The 26492-nt window shown below is 40.1% G+C and overlaps 1 protein-coding gene across 2 annotated transcripts in view; it reads right to left on the bottom strand.

Moving 5' to 3' along the window:
• dcc (DCC netrin 1 receptor) overlaps window positions 1-26492 on the bottom strand; it is a 354092-nt gene that overhangs the window by 78421 nt on the left and 249179 nt on the right. For both annotated transcript variants that reach the window (XM_076886255.1, XM_076886256.1), the window contains exons 13-16: window positions 15831-15972; window positions 12933-13043; window positions 11372-11566; window positions 6677-6772 (exon numbers count right to left, since the gene is read on the bottom strand). In XM_076886255.1, the coding sequence (XP_076742370.1) occupies window positions 6677-6772; window positions 11372-11566; window positions 12933-13043; window positions 15831-15972 (544 nt within the window). The remainder of the gene's footprint in view (window positions 1-6676; window positions 6773-11371; window positions 11567-12932; window positions 13044-15830; window positions 15973-26492) is intronic.

Below are 26492 nucleotides of genomic sequence, written 5' to 3'. Positions count from 1 at the left end.
GCTAAAAAAAACATTTAATAGCACTTCCAGCTACCCACTTGTGATATGTTTCGGGGAACACTAGTGAATTCTAGTCATGGCATCATCACCACAACTAAACCTACAAGAACACTTCTCACAATTTGCTACTCAATTCCTGGTGCTTCAAAGCAATGGACTACCGCAAGATTACATTTCAATTGGATTATTTTTAGCACTTCCATCAGTTAGCTGTGTTCCCCAGACTCAAGACGCTTGTATACTGTACTAGTATACAAAATACATGTGGATGTACTTCACTGAGGGTACACTCAGAGAAGCACATTTTCATTGACTGTATCCTCTTAGTTGTCCTCTTCAGGAAACTGTAGCATTATGTGTGTGTCCGCTTTCACAACAACAAATTTCTTATATGTGAGGCGTTTGGAGGACATTTACGGGGTTACACTCTCGCCGAACAGATACTCTTTCAGTAACTTGTAAATCTAAAGATAAGAAAAGTCAGTAGTGGAGCTGGAGATGCAGGCTGAATACCTCAGTGAATGTGACTTCTGAACCAGAAAAATGGAAGAGCACCTGAAGGCAGCAGGATGTGAAAAAAAGGCATTAACAGATGCTAACAGAGAGCTGGAACGAGCTGAGGTAAACACAATGAACTAAAGAGTGAATAAAAATAAAAGCAACTCTGCTGGTTTCAGCTCTGTGTCCTCTGATCTACAGACCGTCAAACCTACTGAAAGCAGAAACACAGTGATGCAGATCGTTTAAAATACACACAAACACACCCACAGTAGAGTTAAGAGCGCTGTTTACTGATTCACTGCGAAGCCGTTGACACGAATTTGAACTGAAATTTTATTTTTAGTCTTTTTCATTTAATGAGCAAAACAGCCTGTAGGGCAGCTAAAAATGAGCATTTGTAATGCGGGAAAATCTCTGTGCAGTTTGGTACTGGCCAAAATGCTGATGACTGAGATCAGATATATGGAATATGGAAAAGTTAAAAGATGCCAAAAAAAATATAAGAACAACTTTATTGCTTATTTAAATGTTGCTTTACTTTACTGTGAAAATAGAGGGCAGCCAGCTCCAGCTGAGAGTGCTTTTCTTCTTCTCATTCTATTCCTCTACCTCTACCTTCTACCTCTAGAAAATAAGACGAGAGAAAGCTGATCTTTGTCTGTCCTTCTGCAGTATTTTTTTTCATGATTCGAACATCTTTTCACCGAGCACACTTACTGTCTGACACCCACACACACAGATTTTAGAAGTGTAACTCGAACAAACCCTTTTGAACTTTACATCTGCTCACACTGCACTGTCTCCTCGGGCTTCACATTAACAGTCCTCAAATTCCACCTACACTATCTGGACTTCGTGAGGGGTCAAACTGGGCTATAGATTTAAGCTGGCTACCACAAAACTACCTCCATTACTTATACTGACACACTGATCAGTAGTGATTCTACTGAATCCATGTATTTACAACCATATACCCAGCAGTGGTCTGGTTTTATGCATAAAGTCTTCTCTTGCAGCCACATTTAATGTAACAAGAACAAGAGTGCTTCAAATTATTAATTTAATGAAATTATTAAATATATGTGATACATAGAAGAATACTTATTATGCTCATTTCCAGACACATATTTGTATATTTCTGGACTCTATTATAGTAGCTGTGCATGAATCATGAAATAAATAACAGACACACACAGAAAAAGAGCAAAGTGTCTGCTACTGAAGAAATAAGCCTTACAGTAAGATAAAAGTAGATCTCTTTGTAGAACAAACAAATCTCGAGCTTACATTTTCATATAACAGTGCAACAGATCGATATTTTTTATGCCACATAGCTACCATAAAAATGTTGTTTTTTAAAGAAAGAGCTGACAGGAAGTAGAGGATTTCTGGTACACAATTGGTATGCATCTGCAAGCCACACCTGCCTCCACCTCTGCTCCTCCTTTTGGTGCTATGTCTGACCTAGTCAATAACAATAACTGCTCTCCAGTCATCCAGCTTTCCACATAGAGCTGTGCCAACATAGAAAGGTCTCCAAAAGGAGCCAAATATAAGGTACGCTTACTAAATTTGCTTTTACAGTAATAACTTTTAAAGTGTGGCTTATGTTTCCAAATACCTTTTAGGGACTGGATTAGTAGATTTGTGATATGTGGATGTCACCAGTATAAAGACCAGCTTCTTTTAGTAAGGGAATACTGTTGACATTGAGAGTATTAAAAAAGTTCAGTTGGAAAAAATTTTTTTTCATATACATGGATATAGCTATAAAAATAATATTAAAGTTTTACATTTTGTTACAAATATTTGATGATAAAATTAAACAAGTTTAAAATATTTAGAAGTAATTCCTGTGAGACAGAAACTTCAAACTGTTCTAAACACTTGGTTTGACAGTTTTTGTCATGTCATTGAATAAGGACACCCTAATATGGTCATCTCAGGCAGCCCCACCCACCTGCTGCTAAAAGCCCTACATTCCTAAGAGATAGCCAATCAGAGGCAAGTAGACGAAAAGAGAGGAACAGGACTTAATTTCAGACAAAGGGTGAACTAAGGTGCAGCACCAAAGTCTTTATAAGACAAAGATAGATTATTTTGAACTGTAATTAATGCAGAGCTACTCTGGTAGAGTCCAAGAAACTGAGTTGGAAATATTGCAGAATGAAAAAAAGAAAGAACAAAACCCCCAGTAATATTATTTCAATTTGATGACAAGTCAAATAGCTTTACTGCATTATTACGGTTTACACCACTGGATGGTATCGCAGGTTGAAACTCTCTGTGCGAGTTCATATGAGGGTAGCATCAGCTGTGGGAGCTGAGGCGGGCTCATCCTGTTGCATCTGCAGTGTAAACGAGAAAATCAACATTGACATCTGATGTGCAGCTGCAGGCCATGAGAGAGAGAGAGAGAGAGAGAGAGAGAGAGAGAGAGAGAGAGAGAAATTGATCGAGGAGGTGTTTGGAGCTGCGGGGCGAGCTGCACCAGGCGGTGTCGTGGTTAAACTGGTCGTCCAGCATCACAATAAAGCTCCAGTCAGGACAGAATACTGATGAGGATGAAGGACACGCCTCTTCCTCCACCCCCACTGCGCTCTTCTCTCTTTTCTCCTCCTTTCTCTCAAAAGTCCTCTTCTGTATTCTCACATTTCTTCATCCTTTCTAATCCCTCTTACCTTCCCTTACTGCTTTTCCTCCTTCCCTTCTCCTGCTCTAACTTTCTGTTCCTTCTTCACTTCTCTCTTCCCATTACGTTGTCCCTCGTGTATTTACTTCTTCCTTCCTCTCCATTCTTTTTTCTCCCACTATCCTCTTATCCATCCCATCATCTCTCTCGCTGTCTCCCTGTCTCTGCGGTCCTCCAGTCGTTGATTAAATGGTAGCATGGCGGTTGGTTAGGGATCAGTTCTGCAGTGTGCGGGCGGCGAGGACGAGGCAGTATATTAACGAGGATCCCGCCGTTAACGAGCCATTTTTTTAAAGCTCTCGTAAAAAAAAAAGAGAGAGAAAGAAAAAGAAGAAGAAGCCTCTCCAGCAGGCTGCTGCCATGACAGGACACACAGACAATGTGTGTGTGCGGGTGTAGGTGTGTCTGTGTGTCACTGTTGACGACCTTGGCAGAACAGTAATGGGTTTAGTTTCTATCTCAGCCCTCAGGGTCTCGGCTTATCAACTCCTGACTGTCACATTGCAACGCCATGTTAGACTGTTTATCTGTAAAGAACTCCCCCTGTATCTGTGCATCGCTGAAGAGCTCCAGCTTTGTGTATGCATCAGTGCAAAATGTATGCATATGTATATGTATCTCTACTCTGGATGTTTCTGTGAGATTCCAGAAAACTTCAGATAGGGCTACGAATCTCAGGAAATCTAAGTTTTTGTCTACAAATTTCTAGATTATTCCATTTCTGTCTACAAATCTGCAGGTCTTTAAAGCTCAAGATGCATCTTAGGAGTTCTAGATTACAAGATGTGTCTCTGCACATCTCTAAAAAATGCTACATTCCTCCAGAAAACTCTGGAATCTCCCAGATACCAAGGGTTCCAGATGTTTCTACCTATATCCAGAGAACTCATAAAATTTGTAAAATTCTTTTTTTGTGTGTTTGAACTCTCTGGTTGACATTAGCATATCTACAAATCTCTAAAGAACCACAGGCATGTCTTCAAATCTGCTGAAAATCATATATGTATGATCCAAAGAACTCCAGATGTTTCTACGTGTCTCTAGAAAACTCACGGTGTCTATGCAATACTAACAAAACTCTGGATATTTCCTCAAACATGTAAAATAACCTCACATGGTTTTGAATCTTTATGAAGATCAACATGTCTCAGAAAGACTGTAAACATGTTGACAAATCTCAGAAACATCTGGAGTACATGTATCAATGCAACATTTCAATGTGTCTGTATTTCTATGAAACTCAAGATGTCTACATATCTTGAGACAGTATCCCCATTCAGGATGTCCTATAATCTCTAGAATACAGATATGTATTCTTGTCTAGATAACCAGAGATTCCTTCAGACAACTGGAGACCTGTTGCATTTGTTGAAAATTTTAGCTATATATGTATGGAGAACTCCAAATGTGTCTACAGAAAACCTGATCGTACCTATCTACATGTAAAGATCTTCAGGTACGATCAGTGCAGAATGCCAGTAAGTCTAACAATCTACAGAAAGCCTCTGGAAGTGCTGAAGTGTGTAGTACTACTTAGCCAACATATTCATAAATCAACATGTGTTGGTGTATCTCTATAGGAGTCCAGATGTGTTTACATATGCCAAGAGAACCTCCAGATGTACTTACAAATCTCTATGGATCTACAGATGTCCTCCACTCTCTCAGACACTCAGGTGTGTTTAGAAATGTCCAAAAAGCTCCACATGTGGAGATGCATTACTACAGAACTCCAGATGTTTTCAACAATATCTCTACAGCCGCAGGTGTTTATCAAATATCCATACATCTCCTTATGTGTTTCTCCACAAGACCAAATATGTTTGTGTAATTCAAAAGGTCTCTCGATGTGTTTACAAATACAGAACCCCAGGCGTGTTTACAGATCTCTGCAGAATTGCAGGTGTATCTATATTGCTATAAAAAAATTAACTTTTTATTGTACGTCTGCAGAACTACAGAGAGAAAAAGTATTGCTCACTGTAAACATGACCACACCTGATCCTTTGTCTCTTCTTTTGGACTTTTATGCCCTTCTTGGTCATCTATTTTTCTGCCTCCATACTCTTTCCATGGGGTTTCATTAAAGTTGATGAAATGTCTCTCTATCCAGCGACCCTTTCTTCTGTTTTTCTCTGTATGAGATCCACATCTGACCCTTATCTCCCATCCACCGCCTCTCCCTTCCTCTCTTAAAGAAATCTCAATCAAAGACAACAAGTTAAAAATAACCTCGTTGTGAGTTTCCCCACAAAAACATCCAGCACTGAAGGTTAAGAAACTTTGGTGAGCCAAGTTTTCTCCACTGCTGGTTTTTCCTGTGACTATCATCACATCATGAGGGTAGAACCGTTTTATGAGAGTTATAAAGGATTTATGTCAGCTGCAGGCTGCTGGGCGTGCAGAGAAGGGCCAGCTGTTTAATTCATAAGATGAAACTTGGCTCTGAGTTGGATGTGTTTCATTTATCTCACTTCTGCAGCTCATCGTCTGCAGGGACAGCTAATGAGTCTCTCTCTCTTTCACACACTCACACATGGTATAAAGGCATGGGTATAAGCCATCAAACATTATATCAATCAATATATAAACAAATATAACTACAGTACATGTTAAACACACCAAAGGCTGTGGAGTTACATGTTAGCAGAGTCCTCGGCATTAATATTTCAGGACTTCACATCCAGATTGAAGCCTAATTATTAGAAAGTGCCTCTTCTAAATCAAAAATATAACTACACTGGTTTCACTAGCATCAGCTCAAACCTGCCTGGAAGAGAAATTGCAAACAAAACAGCAAAAAAATTTGATTAAAGCCATCTCTGTGTGCTTGCTTTAGCCCCTCCTTCAGTGTTTAAAAGCACAAAGCCAGATATATCAGCTTTTCAAAAAGTTTGATTTTCCCAGTCATGAGATTGACTTGGATATTGATCAAGCTGCAGCCTCAAGCACTGAAAAATGAGGCCAGTGTGGAAGTGCCAAAACCTTCCACAGTTTCTCTAGTGGCCACTCGAATTGGCTCCAAAAGAGAGCGAAAGCAAACATGTTTACAACCTGATACAATCTTCATCTTACTCAACTGTTCAAACAGTAACTGGACTTAAACCTCTGCATGATTAGGTGTGTGTCCACTTTGATAGGTGGGCTATTACAGTAAGCAAAATATGACGTAAAAGTGTAAGTGTAATACTGTTATTATTTCTCAAGCTATTAATCCTACTTGCTCCTACAATGGCTGCTACCGCTACTTCCACTGAAGTTAATAATTTCAGCTACAACTACTAATGCTAAGGCTTAAAATGCCCAAAAAGCTACTAATACTGTTGGACACATACGCTCCATCTAGTGATACAGCTAATACTGCTAATATAAGCCTCATGTTATGCACTGGCATGTTATTATATTTTAATCAAATCTGATGCCTTAGTGCTCTGTAAACACAGATTACTAGGATTGTTATCGGCGCCTGGTGAGTCATCCTACCTGTCAGGGATCGAGTGACGGCGCTCTCGTACAGAGGGACTCCCTCCCCAGCATTATTGAAAGCCTTCAGGGAAATCACATAGTGCGAGCTTGGCTCTGAGGAGAAGAAAGACGGAGAGAGAGCGAGTCATTTTAAATGGCATCTGCCACAGTACATTATCATGTTAAGAAGCAACTGATTGCTTGCTGTCTTCTATGTGTTTCAGCAGGGTCTACTTAAAGGAAGCATCATTAAAAGTAAGCAGGGAAAGGTCAAGACTAGTTTGACCAAAGTGACTCGACATGAACACAAGTCTTTAGCTAAACCCTGCTCAGTGACTGTAACTTTTCTGTAGTTTGACAGTAAACACAGAAAGCTGCACTTTTTCAAGAAGATGCAGGACTTGAAATCTGCCAATGTTACAGGATTTTTAAAAATGAGGTGTTAGAGGGGGACTGCCATGTTATCAGTTGGTATAACTCAAAAGCACAAGATTCAGTAATGAGGTGGGCCTAACCTAGAATACCTTAGATGCGCAGTCAGAAGTGTCCTACTGTTCACATGTGGTTTAAATGTCATAAACTGGCTTTAACTAGTTTAAGCAAAGAGTTTGTGGGACAGACGTGGTCCAAATGCCTCATCTGGTCCATATAAGGCAGGTGTGGCTGAACTAAAGAAGCAACAATCAAGGCCAAGTTGGTCATGTAGGTCAAACATTCCTTTCTATTTGGGCCACAAAGTCAACGGTGCAGCGGTGCATCTGCAAGCCAATTGGTAACCCACTTTATCATGTTTTTTGTGATGATTGATCCCTGACCTGTTTTATTTTGTGGGTTTTGCTTGTCATGCTTGCTCTCCAACGTTCCACATATGCACATGAAAGGCTGGAGAGCTCTCAGTAGAGAGTCCTGCTGCCAAATATAAATTGCTGCTGGCGTAAATATCAATCTCCCAGTGACAACAGTAGCTCTAACTAAATTATGTTTTATTGAGCTGAGTAGCAGAAGTAAAGAAAATCGTCTCACACATCCTTTGTTGTAAATTTTCAAAGGACTTACAGAATTGTAGGCAGTGGACCAAACCACCATGAGGAATATGAGGGGGATTCAGTTTTTAGAACTTTATTGTTTTGAAGTCATAACTAGCTGTCAGAGCTTCCACTACATATAATTGCATTTTTTTGATTATTTTGTTCTATTTTTCCCACATATTTTCTGCCCACAGTTCCACTGATGTGACAAATAATTTTGGCGGGGTTAGTGGCCAAGTCACAGCCACCCGCTTAGCCACACCCTTGCCGCAGACATCTGTAGTCATCATCATGCAGCGGCTCATCCTGCCACAGCCGGTCACGCGTGATGATGCTGCATGTTCTCACCATGTTGCGCCAAACCTTCGCAGCAGTTAGGCAAACACGGCGGCTCCGCTCCCCAGACGCATGAATTAATGATCGCTATGAATTATAAATACCGTGTACATATGTGCACTCACTCCCATGTGTGCATGCAACACAACGGCCCGATTTTATTTTTTCCATCACTCCTCCATTATGAGACCTGAGATGGGAATTCTCAGCCACATATAAAATTGCACCCTATTTGTTATTGTCTTCTTTGGCATGCAAATTGGTTGTTGCACTCACTGGGGAAGATGTTTTCTCTTTTTCGACCTTTCACAATTAGATTTCCACCTCAAGCAGCTTTCTTATTAAATTCTTTTAAATTATTGATCGTAATTAAATGGGGGGATTTCATCTTCATAATGAATTAATGGAAGAGGCAAACGCTGTGTGTCAATATTGGCACGCTGTCAGCAGGAGCAGCTGGATTTATGAAGGATGAACTTATTAAGTAGGTGCTGTTGATAAGCATGCTGGAAATGCCATGACATGATGAATTATTTTGGCGCTGATAAGAGGAAGGACAAGAAATGAAAAAAGGTTCTGACAGTGATGGAAACTATTGGTGATTAATATTCTGCTTATGACTGCAGGTGTTTCTGGCTATGAGGCCTGGTGTTGCATCAGGTGTCCTACAGCTCTGCCAGTTTGCCCTTTAGCCAGACACTAAGTAGATCCAGAATATCCTAAATTCACAGTAAGGCACCTAGCTCCTAAAGGATGAACACTTTGCTGAAATAAGTAAAATTCTGTCCACATTAGTTGTTTTACACAGTCTCAGTATCTAAATATCCAAAACTTTTCCCCCAAACTGTGATACTTTGTCCTAATGGGCTTTTTGTGTATGTGTATGTAAAATCACAGTCAAATAAGAGCCATTACATTAAGACGGTTCCCACTGGATGTAGATAATATCATACTCTAAGATGTTCTCTTTGGAAGCAAGGTTGAATTTTAACAAACTTTGACTTTAGTAAAAGGGTGAATAGCCTATAAAAATGAGCAACTTGTGTCACAAGAGTGCCTCTACAGTAAAAATAAGCCAAGCAGCCTCTCAGGATGAAATAAAAAAAAAAAACAACCACCTCCTTGGTGGTGGTTATCTTCTGGCTCATTTTGATAAACACAGACTCCAATGTTAAAATGTCCAACTTTACAGCAGAAATTAACATGTATACAGCCTTTTACTGATAACAGTTTTGGTCTCTATGGATAATTTCGGCCTTCATAACAACTGCACAGGGATGAAGTTTTATATCACTCATCCATCTGGATACAGGAGTTAGGAACTTAGTGAGTCTGATTGACTCACTAAGTACAGTGGGAGTGGTGAGCTCCCTGTCTAACCAAAAACAGGAGAAAACAGTTGAGTACCCAGCACAGAGAGCTATAGACAGTCCAATCTGCTAGCCCACCCCTTACTAATCTGAGGCAGTGAAATGGACCTCTCAATCACCTCTGCAGTCCTGCTTTGAGGTGCAGACTGCCAAAGATGTTTGTGCTTCTGTTTTGGTTAGTAACAATTATACGCTTTTTGAATATTCATGATTTATCAGCATATGTTACCGTTTTGTTTCAGTACATTGAGCTGTAATGAAAATGCAGGAAAAATTATGTCGATCCATAAGAAATGGTGACCTGTTTTGGCCTCAAATATTAAACCTGTCCACTGCTTGCAGTAAATCAGACTTTGAAAGTACAGCTCTCAGTTGGAAGGTCTATTTTGTCTCCTTTTGTTGGCACTAGCTGGCGGGTAATGTAGGCTGAATGCACCCTGTATGCACCAGTTTGCATACAGGGAGAACCGGTCAACCGAGGATGCGATCGCCACAGTGCTGCACACATTACTGAAGCACTTGGAACACAGGAACACCTATGCACGGCTCCTCTTTGTAGACTACAGCTCGGCTTTTAATACCATCCGGCCATACAAACTCCGTCCCAAACTCCACCAACTGGGACTTAACTCCTCTCTGTGCAACTGGATTGTGGACTTCCTCACTAACCGTAGACAGAGTGTCAGAGTGGGTAAGAACACCTCTTCCACCCTTGTGGTCAACACCGGTGCCCCTCAGGGGTGTGTTCTGAGCCCTCTGCTATACACTCTCTTCACCCATGACTGTATTTCCTTCTGCGCGTCCAATCTCATTGTTAAGTTTGCAGATGACACTACAGTGCTCGGACTTATATCCAACAATGATGAGACAAACTATAGGACAGAGGTGCAACAACTAGAGTCATGGTGCCACGACAATAACTTGGTCTTAAACACCAAAAAGACCAAGGAGATCATTGTAGATTTCCGGAAGAGGGGTCATAACAACCATCTGCCTCTCTTCATTGGCAGTGAGGCGGTGGAGAGGGTGAGCAGTTTTAAATTCTTGGGGGTAACTGTGACCGAGGACCTGTCCTGGGGCAACCATATCACCTCAGTTGTACGGAAGGCCCAACAGCGCCTCTACTACCTGAGGAGACTGCGGAGCGCACACATTCCCAGATCTCTGATGTTGAACTTCTACAACTGTGCCATCAGCAGCGTTCTGACGTATGGATTTCTAGTGTGGTTCCCCAGCTGCACCAAGGCCGATCAGCAAGCACTCCAGCGGGTGGTGAAAGAAGCTGGCAGAATTATTGGAACAAGTCTGCCAGAGATCAGTAATATCTTCCCCACTCGCTGTCTGAGGAGGGTGCACAGTATCCTGCGGGACCAACATCACCCTGCGCGCCACCTTTTCCATCTGCTGCCCTCAGGGAGAAGGTACAGGTCTATACAGGCCAAAACATCCAGACTGGCCAACAGCCTGTATCCACAGGCTGTGAGGCTCCTGAACTCTCTGCCCCCCTCTCACGGACAATAACCATATCCAACTTCTTAATAGCAATGAACTGGTCTGCATTGGTGCATCATATCTTTATTCTCTTCCCCCTCCTGCCCCCCCCCCCCCCTTTCTTAAATAGATAACTATCATATCTGATATCATATCTCACAGTACAATAATATTGAATGGGTTGCATTGTTGTATTTTGTCATGTTTCTCAGGTCTTTGTCTGAATTTCTACGAACATTATTGCTAAGGATTGTCTTATTGCATTGGAGTCACACTGGGTTAAATATGTACACTTGGGTTTTAAGGGGTATTTATTATTTTCTTCTTTTTTTTGGGTTGTATGGAAGCCCCAAACGCAATTTCATTGTTCTTGACAATGACAATAAATAAATAAATACTAAATACTAAATACTAAATGTGTCCTGGATGAAAATGGTATCCATTTTCTTTGCAAACTATAGGTGAAGTCACTCCAGCCACTTTCATACCTAGGTTTTCAATGGAGTAGTATCTCTGCTTGCTGTCCACTCTGACCGTCTCAGCGTAGGGACTGCCTACTCCATAGCCAATAATGTAACCCCTGACCAGGATGTTAGGGCTGAGCGGTGGAGTCCAGGACATGATGATGCTGTTGGGAAGCGGCCTGACGTGCAGGGAGCTCGGCTGGTCAGGCACCTGACTCTCTGCAAACAAACCAACAATAAAATGTCAGACACAAAGACGATGACAGCACTGTGGTTTGGGGACATCGGTACATCACTGACCTCTACCACCGCCAATAGTCTTAAAGCTAACCCTGTTAGTGCTCACAGAAGCAGGTACTTAGAGCAGCTGTGGGTAACAAATGCTAACCCTGTTACCCCTAAAAAGACCTGACACTTAGTATTATTCCTCGGGAACAGATTAGATGAGATTAGAGCACTCTCGGTCCTCGGGGGGAGATGCTTCATATCACTTTATTGAGTGATAATCCATCGAAATAAGATTTGTGTCTCCCTCTGTCCCGGCCCGGGAACACAGTTAGCATGGATGTGTTTGTTGTTTTTATCTCTGCAGCATCCTGCTGACCAGAACATCCTGGTGCTGAGCTGGTTATCGTTTTTTAAATTATTCTGCTAAGAGTTATAGGGTCGAAAATCCCCAGAGCTGCTAGCCAGTTTGTTTCTGCTGATTGTTTTTGCTTCTGTCTGTAGCCTCGTAATGGCTTTGTAACTCTCGATAACGTAGCTGTAGGCAGATATGAAGACAGTTTTAATGCTTATGAATATACAGTAACCATTATAACTGAGTTATCAGTTTATCTTTAAAGAGTACCTTTTATACTTATGTCCCATCAAAATATACATTCTGGGGCTGAAATGTGTCTCAGATAGTTGATAACCTGAGGGGATGCACCAAGACCCAGTATAAGATAACAGGGGTCATACAAAGCTGTTCTAGTACTTTAGTCCATGAATAAAAATATAGAACAGGAAATGAGGAGAACAGACTAACTTTAAAGCACTAAATCCTCCACTTATGTCTTTGCTGAGGGTGTTATAGAGTAGCTGCTGACAAACAAATTTGTTCAGTACTACATTATGGTTGTTTTGAATGCTAGATAGCAGTCCAAATGGAAGGCTCGGTGACTGTTACATAATTCAGAAGAAAGCAGAGGGAGAAAGAGATGTTTTTTATTTGGACAAATTAAAAAAAAACTCTCAAATGACATTTTTTATCTACCCTCATATGCAAATGTGCAAATTCTTTACGTTGTTCATGTACTGCTCATTCATTAGTATTTAAGCTTAAATGAAGCAAATCTTTCTGTTTTCTTACACATGGACGACTGCTTTTCCTTTTCTTTCTGCTTTATTCCATCTCCTCTCACATCCCCCTCCTTGAGCTAAAACTTCCATCAATCCACCCGACACCCTTCTTTAACTGGTTAAATATTTATGCGAGTGTTAGGGCAGTGGAGGTATTTACATCCTGTTATACAGATCACCGCTGTCACACACACATGCACACAAAAACACACACACACGCTCTATCACTCTCTGTTTTTACCATCCAGGTCATTCTCTGGCGTCTCAGCAGTGTACCAATCGCTGGCCGGGCCTGTACCATTTGCTGTCATTGCTGCTACCTGGAAACTGTACTGACTGCCCTTCTCTAGACCTGGAAAGAGAAAAAGAGAGTGAAAGCATGTCATTATGCCATCATCGTTTTCCTGTTGTACGGCTGTAAAAACACGGGTTTGCTGCTTATAACCGATTCACAATCAACACGGTGTCACAGTCATTAATGGTCATATATGGACCCAGTGCCACTCCAGGACTGAAAAATGAAATACAAAAAATACAATTCCTCAAATGGCCACTTGAGGCTCACTGTCATATCGACTGTGTGGTGATTGTTGTTTAAATTGAATAACTCCAATATTTGGATTTTTATAAAAGTTTAAAGTTTGCAATTGAATGTCAGCACAGGTAACTGTAGCAGGGAGCTGTGTACTAGTCTTCACCTACGCTAATTCAAAATGCTGAAAGGCTCCTCTGCACTGCACTTGTGGTCTTGGTGCCTTTTTCCACAACATTTCTAATGGACCTCTCTGACAGACCTTAAGTCTTATATAGGCTTTCTAGCTTAACTGGCCACTACCCAAGTTTATTTTATGATTCGAGAGCTTTTTCATTCATTTGAGCCAACATTTCAATTTACGACTGGACAGTGCCCTCACCCTTATTTTTAAAATTCAGTTGCTGCTAACCAGCTAGTTCTGCTCTTTCCAGTGTCGAGTGTTGCTACTGGCAGACTGGCCAGGTTGTAGACTTGCTTGGGAGATCTTCCAAATATCAGTGTCAGTAATGGTCCTGTTAGTGATGGACTCCCAAGTGGACCATTTACCGTGAGGTTGTTGGCTCACACCATAATTGTGCGCTTTCCCTCCATCCACCTTAGTTACTATAAAGATAGCAAGCTCTTTCCTCTCCTTTCTGGTAGCCTTTGGATCGTCTTTTTGGCACTGTAACCCACCCTAGGCCGACAGTGTTAGATTGCATAAGACCAACAATTTCCTAGTGCTTCAGGCAATTTAAGGCCTTGTCTAACATTTGAGTTGCACTCCACTTGCGCTCTGTGTGAGTTTTGAGATTGGCAGCAGGTCTGCCGAGTCTCTCAGCTTCAAAAGGAGCCTTACCTTCTCATTTTTGTAGCCCACGCTAATTAACTAAAGTGGGAGCTGGTGTTACCGTTACTGCCGCAGAGGGGAGGAATTGAGCAAGGCTACAAAAAAGTACAACAAATAAAAGCTACCAGAAACCAGAGTGATTAAATCTGTGCTGCTGTCAGATTGTATGATTGGACCACTTAAGCCATCTAGCCTGATATCAGAACACTCAGAGTGTTACAGTCTATTAAGGAGCAGAGTTCAGAAGTGTTAAATAACTGTGACAATGATGCCCAGTACACACATGGCCAAGTAAACCTAGCATGTCATGCGTACCACAACTATGCAGACATTTGAGAAGACAGTACTCTGAAGAATATTTAATCATTCTCATTCAAAAAAGGAAACACATTTTTTTTACCTTGAAATTCCCACTGCTTGTTCCACTATGTGGGATAAGCAGTTAAGAAAGTGCATGGTTGGATTTGGGGCTTAGGTAATACGTGTCATTACATAAATGGAGTAAATTTAAGTTTTAATGTTAGCGTTAAGTATGTTTGTTTAATGTGCCGTTCTTTTCACCTCCTCTGAGAAGCTGAGTTTTTTTTTTTTTATTCAAGAAATAATTTTATTAATTTAAATTTGTCTTTTATTATCAGACAATAAAAAGGAGTGATTACTGCTGACGGCCAGGCTTGCAGCAGGCGGATCAGATTCCAAACACGCACACACACAAAAGCAGAGCTGTCACTGGGCAATGAATTCTGATGCAGACAGACAGATGAAGATAACCATCAGTGGAAAATAATGAAAAGGAAGATCAGTTTCATTCAAATCCTGCAAACCTCAAATTGAAATAATAGCTGGTGGCAGTTTGAATGCAGACACACAATCACACACACAGACCCAGACTTGCAGCTGTTTTTCACCAAAGTAAAGAAATAAATTGACAGTTCCACAGACATATTAAAGCACACACACATATCTTTAGGATTTACGTCTTCTTTGTCTCTATTTGAAGATTTACGCATGCCGACTGTCAGACTCCCATCACGTTCAGTGAAAACAATCTTCTGTGCTTTCACTAAATCCCCATATATATTATATTATATACACATATATATACATATATATATATATATACACACACATATATATATATATATATATATATATATATATATATATATATATATATATACATATATACATATATATATATATATATACATATATACATATACATATATATATATATATATATATATACACACACACACACACATATATATACACACACACACACACATATATATACACACACACACACACATACACACATATATATATATATATATATACATATATATATATATATATATATATATATATATATATATATATATAAATAAAAGCACAGTCTGGCTGCAGTCTTGCAGATTTGTACAGCAGTTTTTGTGTAGTTTGGGCCAAACAAACAGAGTCATTGTAAGAACAAAGAGTGCAGCTTTAAAATATTTATTTGGGAGAGAAAATGAGGGCAAATACAAAAGGATGAGTCTGGTGATATATTGTAGTCTCTGAGAGATAACAGCCCCCTGATGAGACTGAATTGATCCTACTAACAAGTACTGTGTGCATGAAAAAAAACAAGATATTTCTCTTTCTTCTGTGCTAAATTTCCCAACAAATGCTCCTGCTTGAGTGATGTTTTATAAAGCCAACAGCAGATACATCTTTAACCATTTCTCTTTTCCAGACTAAATCAAATCACATGCCAGTTTGAAGAGACTTACCAGTGAACAGGTACCAGAAGTTGTTGGGTTCGATGGCTTCCTGGTCTCCACGCCGGCCCGTCTTCCTGTATTTGATCTTGTAAGCTGTGATGATCCCATTCTGGGCACTGCGTGGAGGAGGCTGCCAGGATACTTTGATGCTCTAGAAAAAAGAAATAGAAAACAGTAAACAAAGGTGCCAAACATCATCTGACTGGTGATGAGGTTCATAGAGTTCATAGTCCTTCATACAGTTTCACTTCGATTCTTATTGTCCTGCAAATGTCTTGCGTGGTTGTCCTGACCCTGGTTATACCAAAGGTTTCGTCCTGTTAAAAGAGAGAGTTTTTTCTTCCCACTGTGGACAAATACTTATTCAAAAATATTCGTTTGATTTTTTTCTGGTCATTGATGGTTTCTCTCTATTATCGTAGGGTCTTTACCTTACAATATAAAGCACCTTGGTGCTTTATAAATAAAACTGAACTGACTCTAATTGGTTCTCTTTATGGGTCTCTCTGTTGTGTCTTGAACTTCTTTGAGGTCATTGTGAGTCTTTTTGAAGCAACTTTGTGCACCTTTGCAGTTGTTTTCCATTGTCATGACCCTGACTCATTTCGAAGGACAAAATATGGAGATCACACAGAAGAAAATGACATAAATCAAACAAGTCCAAACAACTCCACAAGAGCAGGAGGCAAGACAGCGCAAGACACACTGATTGCTTTGGTGACTGATGCTAAGTGAGCCACTCCCCTAATCCATGGAGCTACAAAAACCTGGCAATGCATCTAGAATCCTAAGGCCCATCAGAATTTGTTCCAGTTATTTGGGTAGTATAGTTATATATTTTGTAGTATGTATTTTATCTGTTTCTTTAAAATTCTCCTGCATCCCACTGTATCTTTTTAGATTTCTTTATAATCCCTATTCATCACTTTGTGAGCATGTTGGGCTCATTGGTAGTTGCTGTTTGTCTCTTTTTTCACCTGTTTCTGGACATTTTACAACTCTTTTTGAATGATTTGGGTTAATGTGTAGTCCAAATTATGTGTTTGTAATTATTTTTACATCGCACTTTCTGTGTCTTTCTTGCTCGCTTCTGGTGTGGTATTTTTGTCTCTATGTGGTTTGATTTACAGGTTTTATGGGCAGTTTGGGTCATTTAATGTAGATTTAAAATCTCTTAATTTTGGGTAATAATTCAGAATCATTTCCAACCACCAACATAAAATTTTGTTCCAAAATTATAGACCTATTATCAGAGCGATAATGTGGCTTTCAGTTTAATAGTCCATGTCCAAATTAACTTTTAAAATCTGAATTAAAAAAAGAACATTAAAGACTCATTTTTTCAGCTTCAACCCTCACCAGCTCACATGGAGTATTAATTATCTAGAGGCATACCAAGGTTGACGTGACAGTATGATCTTTACATTGATATCATGGTTGTGATATGCTCCATGGATTTGGGAATTACAAAGTGTTTTCTATTCTGTATGTATGGGCAAATAAAATATTAAATAATCCCGAGGGTGGAACTTCAACTGCATGCTGTCAAAATATATCACAAACACATAAATACAGCATAATTTCTGGAAGTATTGGTGTTCATCGCAGGAGAGTGTGAAAACGGTCTGCATGCAAATCTGATCAGCAATCAACAGAGAAGCTCATCTGGCTTCTGTTGTGTTTCTATTTCAATTTGCACGTGTGTGAGTGTGTATCTGTGTGTTTGGGTGTGTGTCGCATGAATTTTAATTGCTTTATTTGCATGTTAACAACCCACCTCTGACACACACAAACAGACACACACACGCGTGCTCACACACAACAGATGTTTGCCTGGCCCCCAGTGTGCTCTGCTCTGTGAGGCAGCTGCCATCAACCAGCCTGCTGATATACTCAGTGTGACCCAAAATGTGTGTGTGTGTGTGTCAGGTGGGCTGAACATTAATGAATGAAGATTAATGAATTAGAATAGAAAAATCCTCTCTGTGTCTCCGTTGCTTTTTTCTCTCATCATATGAATCTCTTTCAGACGTTCACCTGATACATGTGGGTGTAACTGATAATAACAGAAATCCCAACTTAAACTGATAAACTGGAGGATATTTAGAAATTTAACGGAAGGAGGAAATGATGTGTATTGGATAAAATAATCCCCCGTGGCTTGTTTTTGACATCATTACCCTCAGTCAGAATTATAGGTCATGTGACTTTTAATTAAATTCCCCTACTGTAGAGATCAGACACAGCAAATATACTGCTTAGTAGTTTAGCAAGGTTAGCCTGCGTATAAAGTTATAAAGATAATTTATCCTCAGTACAAACGCGTATGTAAAATATCCCAAATTAAAACATGTTTTTGCTTTGTTCATTTAGTTTATTAAGCATACAAGATGTGATCAAACCTCAGTTATATGCATTGAATATTAAAACTACCATACAATAAAGTGAAAAACTTTAAACTAAGGGGTCTAAAACATCTAGAAATCTAAAGATTCTGTACTAACCCCAGACTATATCTTCTTCTAGTTACGTATTTATGTTATTTCTCTTTATTGTTAGACTGGAATTTGTTGATTATGAGCTTGATCATGCAAAACGTGCCTGGCTGAATTTCATGAAACTTCATGAAGAAGTGGAAACATCCCTACACTTTGGTGTGTACTACATTGCAGATGTCGTACAACAACAACAAACTCTGGTGAATGGCTGACATGTGTTGCAAAAGAGATTGTAGATATAGCATGCCTAATATGAGAAGTTTTTATTTAGATGTGTAGAAGGGTATTAACTGAGACACTGGCTGAATTAGGTGGCAATAAAATAATGTGATTAGATGACCACACTACAGAGCCCAGGTGCTTCAATAACACTGCGAAGCTTTAGTGAGTTATGTAACTTTTCCGTTAGGACCCAACAGGCTTGGGCCGTGGTGCTGCACAGGGTTCGTGCATGTTGTTCATGAAGTCATACCTCAAAGTGCTTTTTAAACATTATTGAATTAAATGTGATTTGTGATGTGACATTTTTAATACATGCTGGACGCTCTGTTTTGAGTTTATATTCATTTTGTAAAAATTGGAGTCTTAATCAGTTTTACCTCAGTGTTGCATCTGACCAGTTAATTATTCTTTCCAGTTTCCAGTATAAGTACTTTTGGTCTTTTTTAAAGACTGTGCGTGTTGCTTTCCACTCACCTAAAATGACCAGACACATGTGTGTCACCAGTCCTTGAAGTTAAAGTTTTGAATAGTTCTCATAGTGTTGTGTATTTGGGTCTTTGGTTCGTTATTCAGCCAATCTAGAACCAACATCTTTTGTTGTCACCCTTTAAAAAAAAAAGGTAACTAAATGGATTGTCATATGCCAACATGTGAACACACATTCACATGTTGCCGTATTAACACATATTTAAAAAGACACAGAGCAATGGTGTGTGGATCCCTGCTTCAGCTGCGGTGAAGTCATTGGGCCAACAAGCAGTTTAAATATTCAGCCAGTGTTACTGTGAGGATGGCCGCAGAGGAATTCATTAACATTTAGCTGCACCTGTTCCCTCTGCTGCTCCTCATCCAGCTAATTGATTACAGCAGAACTGATTATGAGAGGAAAGAGAGGGAGGAGGGGGAAGAGAGGAGAGGCAGAAGGATGGAGGGGGCTGGGGATAGGGACAAACTGAATATATGTGAGAGTCGGCCAGATTCCTCCATACACACTCTTTCTCGCTCTCTCTCACTCTCTCTGGTCGGGCATCGCCACGTGCTTCATTAACTAATTAGCCACTTTGACAGGACACAGTTGGATGTGAGGTCTCCATGGAAACAGTTCAGAAGTTAAATTCATGTTGCAACAACTCCCATGGGAACAAAAAGAGGGAAACCGTGAAGGAGGACAATACTGCTAGCATACCGACTCTCCATCTGGAGAGCAGTGCTCCTCTTCCTCCTTAACAGCTCCTTTTGTTCATTTTAGGCTCTTTCACTAAATATACCACTTTCAACGTAACTTTAAATGCAATCAAGTCCTACTGAAGGTACTAAGGCTCATCCAAATGCACAATCTAAGGAACCAAGGTCAGATTTCACAGTCACTCGGGTGGACAGATGAACTCACATGTGGTACGACACCAGTGACACTGCAGTGAACCTGAACACAGTTTTGCAGTTTTGCTCACCAACCAATGGCAGACACTGTCTGAACTGACATGGACACATCGTCTGAAAAGAAAACATATGGATAGAATTTCTGTATCCAAAAATTTGAAGCTATTAAATAGGCACATCATAATGTTCCTTGACTCTGCCTGTAAAAATCTAAAACACTCCCTCATGTTCAGTATTATTATCTCATGAACATCTGCACTGCTTTTGGCTGCATGGAAATATCGTTTTGACAACTTGCACTTGTGTCTCATTCACACTAGCTGGATCTCCATCAGTGTGTCACCAGAGTGACCTAAGTTCTAGTAAATCGTGGCAATCTCGAACAAAAGAAATCTTTCCTCTGTTCTCCCTCAGTTGCCTTTAAAAGCTACAGTCAAACTTTAAAAATGAAAGTCTTGATGATAAATTAATGGAGCACAAAGGTGAAAAAAGACAGGCACAACCCCAGTCTCACTTCTCAACTGCTCGGCCATAGTCGGACACCCAGTTCTCATGACATCTAACAAAATGTGTCAGTTTGAAACAGTAGTTCATGTTTTCTTGTTTTATCGATGCACACTGTCATCAGTGTGCTTTTAGACTGAATATTCCCATTCTTCATTATGTATGTGCTGAAAACATGCCTCTAAAACAGCCATCCATCCATCCAGGTGGTAGGAGAATAAACACGCATGTATCAAACATCCTTTGCCACAGCCATGTTTTCCAGGCACTCCTAAGGGATGCCAAGGCATTTTGAACCATATACGTACAGAATCCTTGTGGCAAGCCGTACATTTGCTCTGTGCTCTGCTTCCAATTTTCATAGCCATAGAATCTCCAAGAATAGACACCCAGGAGGCTTGATCAGTTGCACCAGCCACCTCGTCTGGCTCTTTTCAATGCAAAGGAGGTAGCGTATCTCCAAGACTGACCTCAGCCTCCCGAGAGAGAAAACTCATTCTCGCCATTTGTATTCACAACTTTATTCTTTCTGTCACCAACCAGAGTGCATGACTATAGGTGAGCGAATGTACAACGACTGGTGAATCAAAAACCTTCTTGTTCAGCTCATTCTTCCCCAAAATAGCCCGCTATAACACCAGCATTACTATGGATACTGCATAAAACTGCCAGTTCATCTCACGCTCCACCTTCTCACTTTTCATAAATAAGATCCAGATATAGTTAAACTCCTACACTTGGGGTAACAAATATCTCCCACTAAAAAGGACAAAATCTCATGAAATCCTATAAAACTAAGACTCTATTAAACTGTAAAGAGTTTGGCAATATAAATACCAGTATCTGCTGACATATTTGTGCAGTTGTGTGTAGAGTATAGAGAGGACTTACCATCTTGTGGCACTTTCCAGCAATTTTCTACTACGTGTTCATTATTTAACAGACTCAAGTCTTATAGAAGCAGTGTGTAAAGTTACAAAAAATGTCAAAAATCATAATCATTAGAAAGAACTGCCTCACAAATCAAACCAGCAGTGTATACTCAAGCAATTGTACAACCATGTCAACCTTATTATTAAATACATTTTAAGTACTGAGACCCATAAACCTCCATAACACAGTTTCCTGATTTTCTGCTGCCTTTCTTTACATATTTGCGCAGTTAAAGAAAGTCTTAAATACAAACCATCTCATGTATTAATGTCAGATGTACATTGAATATATTTGGTAGAAATCATGTCTCTCAATTAAAGTGTGCTGTGTCCATTCATTTATTGAGCTTCATGGCTTAAATGTCACTGAATGAACTAAATGGGATCCATGGAACAATTAAGCTCATATCAGAAGTATTTTCTTTAGAGGTGAATTGGCCTCCAGCTGTATTGAAACACTGGATGATTTCATTCTATTTTATCCTAGTCTGGAGCAGAAAATGTCGGGAACAGAAATCCCTCCTGCAGCTGCTTTATATTCAGAGGTAGATGACATTGTAAAGCAGCAGGGTGAGCGAAGGCACGGCCTCATTCACCACCTTCAAACAGGCAGAGCGCTTCCGTCTCTTTTAATTTTCCCTCAGAGGACACCAGGAAAAATACACGGAGGCCCGCAGAAAGCTGAAGATAACGCTGATAATAATACAGATAATAATCAGACAGCCCTGATAGTCACAGTGGGGGCGCACACATCTTGTAGAAATTTAATGAAGATAACCAAAGACATGCCAACCCTGCTCTGGTGTCTCGTACTTCACGTAAATTCTTCTATGTGCAACACAGGCTTCAAAACTTATTAAGTTCCCTGATGAACCAGGAAAGTGTTTAAAACCGGTTGGGACTCTTCACACCAGGCAGGATATTCTGAAAACCGCCATTTACTGCCAAACCCTTGATTCAAGCTGCCCCATCTGGCAATCCAAGTCGAGGGAGTACTCTGCTTAACACTGGGGCTGCTGAGAGTCCAGCTACACTGGCAACTTGGATGAAAATGAAAGTGGATGGATGAGCATCACCACCAAAGAGGAAACACAATAACCACAACACATTTTGAGTAACAGAAAACCAGCAGAACTGCAAAGAGAATAAACTGAAAAAGTTTTTTTTTTTTAAAAACAAAATATTTTAATCTACATCATCCATTTAGAGACCTTGCAGGGAAGTTTCAACACTCTGTACTCATCTTTTTAAACTTTATGCTAATCAAGTTTTTTTTTTTTTTAAGAAATAGAGGTTTATATGAAATCACACTAATGCAAGTGCGTCCTATATTATCCATCTTCTTTACTGCTTGTGAAACATAAGACCCCCAAAGAGCCTGCCCCACCTGACACAGGGAAACATGTGAGGTGCACTCTAAAGAGGACACTGGCCCATTATAGAGCCAAGACAAAGAGACTGACAACCAAACACTGTCACCCACATCAATTTAGAATCATCTGTTAAGCTAACAAGTATGCCTTTGGACTGTAGGAAGAAACACACAAGGTCAGGAAGTACATGCACACTTCAGACATACAATTTCCAACCAACCAGAACCTTCTTGCTTTGAGACTCTTCCATCTGGTTCCTCTTCCATCAGAGATTCTTCCATCTGGTCACCATCTAACATTTTGTTAGACACATTTTGCACATCTTGTCCATTTTGTCCGAGTTTTGACACCTGAGTATACATCAACTGTTTGATGACAACCATTAAAATAGTTTCCAGGTTTTTAGAAAAGCAGTTGCTTAGACAGAGACCACCCTCACTAATGTCTGACATGCACCCAGTCACATGCTCTAGAAAAATATGAAATATGACAGAAACTACTAGATTGAGAAAAAAGCCTTGAGGGTTACTCCTAGTCAGCTTTCAAGGGGTAAAGAGTTTAAAAAGTGTGATGTAAATGTGAGAGGGAATTGTTGTCTGTGTCTCTGTGTTGGCCCTGAGATGGACTGACAACCTGTCCCCTGTCTCTCACTGCTGAGGCAGGCTTCAGCCCTCCACAAGCCTGAAATGAACAAGTGGTTAACAAACTTGATGGAAAGATGAAAGATGAAAAGTCAGGTGAGATTCACAGTGGCAAAGTCCCAATTCCTATCCAAACTATTTCAAGCCCTCATGAACTCGACCACTCAGTGGACCCCTTGCTGGCAGCATTTAAAGCTTCGCTTTGGGCTGCTGAGAACCATGACATGACTGATCATCCCTTGTCTGTCCACATCCTGTCAGTGAGGCAGACAGTGAATGAGGTGAATGAGGAGATGCAAAAAACAAACTAGTGCTAAAATTGTAGTTCAGTCAGGACCACTACAGCTCACAGAAGACCAATATTTCCATCTGCAGTCATTTATACTTGGCAGTATCTGTTGCTGTTGATATCAGCTGATCTTCTGGGATTATAGCTGAGCTTGGCTTCGTCATCTGGCTAAACTAATGCCGTATTCGATTCTTTCACTTTAGATGATGATCACTTCCTCTTACAAACCTCCTGTATCTTCTCTGGCTCTGTAAACCAGAGCAGGTATTTAGAAACTCCAGTCCTGCTGATTCAGGACATGGTCCATTTAATTTATGGGTACAGTTGGTGTTATTGTATTTGGAGCTGTACTTCGACTGTTTGTGCTGCTGAGCAATTTGTGCGATCGATGTATGAAAAAGCTTTGAAGAACAACAAAATGTTCAAGTGAACCTGGAATTAATTCAGTGGGCTTCTCCTCTCTTTCTATATGCTGAGCTGCAGTGTGAACACGGCATACAGAATAGCTCATCCGCCCTGTGACCTCCACACACACACACACACACACACACACACACACACACACACACACACACACACACACACACACACACACACACACACAAAGGACCAGGTGGGTAAACACTCCCTGAATTCAATCTGTGATTGTTTGTTTATGTCCTCTGGGTGAGAGCTGCAATCACACTGACTGTGTGCCAGTGTGTGTGTCTGTAGGTGTGTGTGTGCACGCATGTGTTTAAATGCCCTCTGGGTAAAAAGAGCAATCACACGGAGGGCAAAATGTCTCTATTTGGTCGGCAACAAAACATGCAATGCCATGCTGCACTGTTCTGTGTGTGTGTTCTGAAAACTAACAGCTGTTAGGGTTTATACCAAAAATACACTTGATATATGTGTGTATGTATGAGGAGTTGGTCACTTGCATATAGAGAATATTAATAGAAAGGACCTATCCTGTTTATCCTGTTGGGCTCTGCTAGAGTAGCTCTGCGTGATTCACAGTTTAAAAAATCTCATTTATCTAATACTGGGCGTCTGCGCAGGCCCACAATTCATCCTGTATGAAACAAGCTCTTAAAGCGGCTCCTTCTTTAAAGCTAACTTTCTGCTTGTTGGCTGTCCCTCATGAAAAAGAGTTTTGTTTTGTGGACAGGGCGTTTTTCTTCCTAACATGAAATGTGAACATATCCCCTCCCTATGATATCACACAGATCCAAGAGTAAAAAAAAGTGTGTGGAATTGAGTTTAGAGCGAGGATTATATGTACTTACATTTTCTATAGATGTAAACTTATCTGTAAAGAGGATATTCATATAAAACAGGTACTGTCCCTCTGTTTTTCACTGGTAAAGATTATTTAAAAGCCTATTTAGTTTTATTCATTTGTAAGTTTTCTTTATCTGGGAGCAGGACGCGGGAGGATTTCCCACTGAACTGGACACAGTCTCTCACAGGGCAGGTGACACAGAGTGACAGAGACAATCATACACAATCGCATTCACACAGTCGATGCAGAATCACCAAACAACCTAACAAGCATGTATTTGGAGTGAGTGGAAACCATCATACACATTATAAGAAATTGTTCATCCAGCCTGATTCTTTATACCAGGTGTTCCCAGACACCCACTGCCTGACACTCGCCGGTGTTGTTACTCATCTCCAATCGTTGAGTTTTGTGTGGAGTCATCGTGGTAACAGGATGATTAGACCCTCAGAAACAAAGCGAAAAGCATAATTATCAGTTTGCTGTCATTCATCAGGTTCTGTGCATCCTTCCCTCCAAATCACCATCATTGTAACATCTCCTGAAGCTCTGCATCAGGATAATATCAGACTGCTAAACAGTCCCACTCTGATTGGACCAGGGAGGGTTCTGTGTCCTCATAGTTTCATGTCTTCAATTATGTAACCTGAATCCAGTTTATTGTTTTGTTATTCATCACAACTGTCCTACGAGGTGAGGAGGATTCCTAATGAGCAAAACCCAACCTGGTGATGAATGTTGATCAGATTAGTTCAATCAATGCAGGACTTTTGGTCATGGTGGCTCATTAATAACTACATTGTAACACAGATCCACTAGTTTAAACACAACAAGACTGCATAATTATATCCGTCAGTTTTTAGGCTTTTATTATGCAAATGCTTTGTTCTATTTCATGACTGACTTTTAAGTGTATATTTACTGTTGATTTAGTGACTCTTATGTATAATTGACATTTTGTAGCTGTAGAGCACTTTGGCCAACTGAGGTTATTTAAAATGTGCTACAGAACACTTCTAAATTAATGATGTGAAATTAAAGATCTACAGTCCTACTTGTCTTTGTGTCCACCAAAGAAAAACATGAATATATGTTAAATTGTTCAACTGCCTGCTGTTAGTGCTGTTAGTACTTTTTTCTAACGTACAGTTAACAGCAGCTTGTGACTGGAAGAAAGAATCAAAGCTAAACAAGTAAATGATCAGATAAAGGTTTTTCAATAAATCAATAAAACCATAACTAAAATTTGTCTTTTTACCTTCTGGATGATTGATTAAAGTTGTCTTTGTGAATAAAACTTAAATATAATACAATGGCAATGGGGAAAAAATGTGTGTGAGATTGTATTTGTACAGAAGCTGTGGGGACATATTTCTGTTGACACAATGAGCAGTGTTGGGACTAACACGTTATTAAGTAATGCGTTATAGTAACTACGTTATTATTGTGGTAACGAGCATGGTAACTAGTTATTATGCCAAAATCAGGAACGCGTTACTCGTTACTGGGATTTGGATAGGGTCGTTACTCGTTACTTCGTGTGGTGGCTATCGCGGAGCTTCCAC

Source organism: Maylandia zebra, linkage group LG7 (assembly GCF_041146795.1).
Source record: "Maylandia zebra isolate NMK-2024a linkage group LG7, Mzebra_GT3a, whole genome shotgun sequence".
Taxonomy (NCBI): domain Eukaryota; kingdom Metazoa; phylum Chordata; class Actinopteri; order Cichliformes; family Cichlidae; genus Maylandia; species Maylandia zebra.
Note: the sequence above shows the minus strand (reverse complement) of the source record. Positions and strands in the feature narration are given on the sequence as shown.